The sequence below is a fragment of the Gossypium arboreum genome, chromosome 6, assembly GCF_025698485.1.
Source record: "Gossypium arboreum isolate Shixiya-1 chromosome 6, ASM2569848v2, whole genome shotgun sequence".
NCBI classification, from domain to species: domain Eukaryota; kingdom Viridiplantae; phylum Streptophyta; class Magnoliopsida; order Malvales; family Malvaceae; genus Gossypium; species Gossypium arboreum.
Window position 1 is genome coordinate 112,105,292 of NC_069075.1, and position 5,469 is coordinate 112,110,760.

General features: G+C 38.1%; 1 protein-coding gene across 1 annotated transcript; it reads right to left on the reverse strand.

Annotated features, from left to right (window-relative positions):
• Positions 1–266: 266 nt before the first annotated feature.
• On the reverse strand, positions 267–2,492 carry LOC128293819 (uncharacterized). The gene is made up of 2 exons (XM_053029363.1): positions 1,103–2,492; positions 267–976 (listed from the first exon to the last, which is right to left on the reverse strand). Exons 1-2 carry the CDS (start codon positions 2,490–2,492, stop codon positions 267–269), a joined length of 2,100 nt encoding a protein of 699 aa, XP_052885323.1.
• Between the last annotated feature and the right edge of the window lie 2,977 nt (positions 2,493–5,469).

Below are 5,469 nucleotides of genomic sequence, written 5' to 3' on the forward strand. Positions count from 1 at the left end.
TCTGTACTCGTGTAGGGACCAGCTCACCTAATTGGTTTTTCACCACCATCACGCCAGATTTTCTTGGGCACGACATGAATCGGCTAACCCAACCATTGCTTAAATCGGATATATCATTCCAAAGATCTAACAGCTTTTTGGATCTCCTTCTTTACTACCTCCATCATGGGTGGATTAAGGCGCCGTTGAGCATCCCTCTTGGCTTCGTGTTGTTTTCAATGGAAATTTTGTGCATACAGTGGATGGACTTAGCCCTTTTATGTCGGCTATCGTCCAACCAATAGCCTCCTTATAGTCTCTCGAACTCGAACTAGACTTTCCTCCTCGTCTTTGGTTAACTTATTTGACACTATTACCGGTAAAGTGTCTTTCTCTCCCAAAAAGACGTACTTAAGATGGTCCGGTAATGCTTTAAGCTCCAAGATCGGTGGCTGTAAAACCGAGGGTAACATTTTAGTTTGGGAAGGTAATAGTTCAAATTGGTTACCTCGGTTTGTCAATGAAGGTTGCATATCCAAGTGATTGACGATTTCTTGCAACGGATCTTCAATAACTGCGAATTCTTCGAGGTGATGTAAAACTTCCATGTCAATGTTTCTGAAAAGGACAGTTTCCAACTCATCAAAGTCATGATATTCAGAATAAGATTGAGTTAAACAATCTAAAATATCAATGCTAGAAATATTCAATAGTGAGTTAGGATGACCCATAGCCTCGTAGACATTGAATTTCACAATTTCGCCATCAAACTCCATGGTCAGCGTCCCACTTCGAACATCTATTTTTGCGCTTGCGGTACTTAGAAACGGCCTTCCAAGAAAAATGTCAGACGAATTAGTTGAATTATCATCTTCCATACTAATAATATAGAAATCTGCAGGGAAAACTAATTCGTTAACTTTAACAAGGACGTCTTCAAGTAGCCCTTCGGGATAGACGACTGACCTGTCCGCCAACTGGATTATTACTCCTGTCTCTTTTAAAGGACCCGCGTTAATCAACTTATAAATAGAATAAGGCATAACATTAATAGAAGCCCCTAAATCACACATGGCTTTCTTAATGCCTACCTTACCTATCTCACAGGAAATAGCAAACATACCTTGGTCCTTGTATTTGGGCGGAACTTTCTTTTGCAGTACTGCGGAGACATTTTCTCCTACATTTACTCTTTCGTTACCTATTAACCTCCTCTTGCTAGTACACAACTCCTTGAGGAATTTTGCATAACGAGGGATTTGTTTGATAGCGTTGAGTAAAGGAATATTTACCTCCACCTTCCTGAATGTCTCGAGGATTTCTTTTTCCTCCTTCTCTTTCTTATCCCTTGCAAGCCTCCCTGGAAAAGGAGGTGGTATTACAACTGGTCTCTGGATTTCTGACTCTGGCCTGGTTGTTGGATCGGAGATCTGATTTTCCTGGTCTTTTTCATGCCCATGACTTTTAGTTGGTACCGTTTCCAAAACCTTTCCGCTACGAAGAGTGATTGCACTGGCATTCTGCCGAGGGTTCGGCTCTGTTTGGGAAGGTAATTTACCTTGAGACTCCAAGTGATTAACTGCCATCGAGAGTTTACTAACTTGATTAGTTAACTCTTGTATTGATGCATCTGTCCTTTGTTGACATTTTGCAGCCTCGGCAGCAAGTCTTTCCACAACAGCTTCTAGAGATGTGCTCGGCTTGTGTTGTTGTTGTGGTTGCAGGGGTCTCGGTTGGTATGGTGGATTATATCGGGGATTAGCTCCGTAATTCAAGTTGGGATGATCCTTCCACCCAGGATTGTAGGTGTTGGAGAAAGGATCATAGCGTCTTTGCGGAGGTCCTGGAAAACCTCCGATAGCATCAACATGTGCCGTTGAATTGTCGTTAAGGATTGGGCACAAATCCGTCGGGTGTTCAGACGTAGTACAAATTCCACATAGTGGGGTCAAACTCTTCTTTTCTGTAAGCAAAGATTGAACAACATTCGTAAGTTTATCCAATTTATCTTCTAAAGTTGAAATGTTTACCCCATTAACCCGTCTTGTCGGTTCCGAATTTGGCCGATATTGTTGAGAATTTGCCGCCATGGTGGATATTAGCTCTCTTACCCTTTGAGGGGTCATATTGACAAGCGCTCCTCCGCTAGCAGCGTCGATCATCTTCATTTCCATAGGGAGCAAACCCTCGTAGAAATATTGAAGAAGTGATTGTTCGGTCAATCCATGTTGAGTACAACTCGCACACAGTTTTTTGTATTGCTCCCAGTAGTCGTAGAGCGATTCACTCTCCAATTGGCGAATTCCTACTATGTCCCTCCTAAGCTCGGCTGCTCGTGACGCTGGGAAGAACCTGTCAAGAAATACACGAGATAAATCATCCCACGTTGTGATAGAACCGGGAGGTAAGTAAAATAACCATTCTTTTGCTGTATCAACTAAAGAAAAAGGAAAGGCCCGAAGTTTGATCTCATCTTCGGGTATTCCCTGGGGTTTCATGCTCGAGCAGACCATGTGGAATTCTCTCAAGTGAGTGTGTGGATTTTCGTTCTTCAAGCCTCGAAAAGTGGGCAAAAGGTGAATCAAGCCCGACTTCAATTCGAAAGGGGTTCCTCCGGTTGGATAATTGATGCATAACGGTGTTTGCTCGTTGGGAGCAGCGGCTAGTTGACGAATGGTTCGGTTTGCCATCCTTTCTGATTCACCGAGGTTGCCTTTTGTTTCAAAGAGTGGTTCGGTCTCAGGTTCAACCTCTTCAACTCGTTTCCCACGTCGAATTGCCTCTGTGCGAATTACTTCGCTCAACTTTTCAACGTTGGATTCTAGGATTCCTTGTCCTAGCTCAACTCCTGATTTACTTGCACGTTTAAGAGCTTCTGTCTCTTTTCGTCGTGCTCGCGCCGATTTCTCGATCTATGGGTCGTATTCGAGATCTCCTGATGAAGATCTGGTCATGAAGACGATTTAAACAATTGTAAGTGTTGCCAGTCCCCGGTAACGGCGCCAAAACTGATGGCTGTCGATTCCACCAATATAAACCTACACCTAGTTTGCAAATTAAAGCAGTATAGGGAGTAGGGTCGATCTCACAGAGACTGGAATTATCGAAAATTGTTTGTTTCTTGACAGATTAGTGTTCAGGGCGTTGTCGTGCCCGCGACGTTTAAGAGGGGGAAATAAAATATGAAACCTGAAATAAACACAAGAAAACGTAAAAAGCAAAAAGTAAAGATGAAATAAAAATAGATAGTGAAATAATTTAAAGGAAAATCAATTAAACTTAGCTCAGCTTCAAGCACGGGTTTTTCCGTCTTTGACCCGATCCTCGAAATTGGGTGAACTCCTTTTTTCCAATAAGCTAGTTATAGCTACCAAGGACGCCTCGGACACTAACTCTTCCTTGTGTAAATTAGTTATGGAACGTCCTATAACTAACCCTTACCGATCGAACAACCTACGAAACGTTCGTGATTTAGAACTCCGGCAGCTTTGCGTTCTAGAAGAGCCTAGCTCGAACCAATGTCCTTAAACGTTGGGGCATTTAAATCCGGTTACTACTTCCCTTGACGGAACCAAACAGCAATCCCCACTTGGCACGCCAATGTGTTCACGGAAGACCAATTAAACAATCGATCCTTTCGGAATTCCAACTGTACGTCTAGGCACACTAACTCAAATGACGTCTTTTTTGACTTAGTGTTATCTCGACTTTGTGAGTTGACGAAGTCATACTCTTAATCCGGAGAAATAATAAATATCGAAAGTTGGGAGTTAAACAGCTCGGGTTCGTAACTCACGGGTATTTGGACGGGGTTAACACCGGCTTAAAGCTGAAAGGGGTTTAGTGTGGCATGAATTTAATCATGCTTGAAGGTTATGGAAATGATAGGAATTATATGAAAAAGGTAGTGGAAATCGATAGGAAAAATTACAAAGAGAATTAGACAAATTTTGTAAAAAGAAGACAAAATAATCTAATGCTCAATTGAATTAAGAAAAAGAGAACAAAATGGATAATGGAATTCCAAAATGAAATAGGAATGTAAAGACAATTGATTAATGGATGATTTCCTAAGAACTAAAACCCCCTATTTATATAGATAGGGCTTACTAAAAATAGCTTAAGAAAATTAATATAAAATCTAAAATAATAATAATTAAAAATAAATAAAATTAAAATAAACTTAAAATAGAATTTCCTATTTTTGGCTTTTTACAAAGTCAAATTTATGACTAGTCCTTGGCTTGCTCCATCTTTTCGCTTTGGCCCATTCCAATAATTTTCTTCTAATTTGGCCCCTTCTCAGCTTGCTTTTGATCAATTGCATCCCTGACAAGAATTAAATCATAAAAACACTTAATTAGCAAGATTCAGTTCATCAATAAACCAAATTAAGCACAAAAATATGCAATTTGACATGTTTATCATTGACACTATCTTTCGACAGAATAACAACGCTTAAAACTTATGTAATTAGGTTAGCTCAAAGTTCCTATTTATAAAGAAACGATACAAGAGTTTTGCTGTAATAATGGTTAATTAAATAATAATATTTTAGTAGAAAATAAAGTAAGAAATACAGTAAGGAATACTTACAGTACAATACAAAGGGGTGGCAACTTAAGGAATACTAGGGTTTGTCATACCTCATCCTTCGGGATGGGCTTTCAGGATTATCTCGCGTATTGGGTACAATTATATGTATTGTTCGAACTTTTATCCTATATTTATAATTTATCCAACCCAATAGCTATCTATTTCCTAAAATATTAATTAATTAAATTAATTTTCCTAATTAAATTATTTTCTCAACACAATTTTAATTCTGTTAAAGTCATAGCAACTTTACTGTATTAAAATCTATGAGGAAATAAATTTAATTGCATCAATTAATAGATCTATGATGACTAACTAATTTAATTCGAACTTCAAACTTCAATTATTTAATAATTTGAAGAAATTGAATTAATTTTTAGGTCATCTTTTTTACTTAGCGAGAAAACATATTCACTACGAATAGAATACATGTGATCCATTTCTCTTACTTATCATTTTCATTCATTCCACAATTATTAGTTCTACATGCAATTCTTTTAAAGTTATATTGAGCTAGCGGAGAGACCGATTGGACATATCAAATTTGGGCTCAAATTATTTGTAATTAAGTTCTGGCTCTTTGCCTATTAATTACAACATTATTTAAGTCACTTCACTATAGTTTCATGATTGAGCTATTTCTTATTATATATCATTACGAAAGTTTTTCAACAAGTGCTCGTCCAATGACATTGTTATAACTATGTTACCCTTATAGGATATCATTAATCTTTTTGGGATAAAATTTGTTCTCCCAATGTGATCTTAATTTATCTCAAGGTATCCATTGTATCTTCCGATATGAAAAATTTAATTACTAATATGTAGTAATTAAATCATTTATCTTATGACAATATGTAGTAATTAAATCATTTATCTTACGACAATTCACCC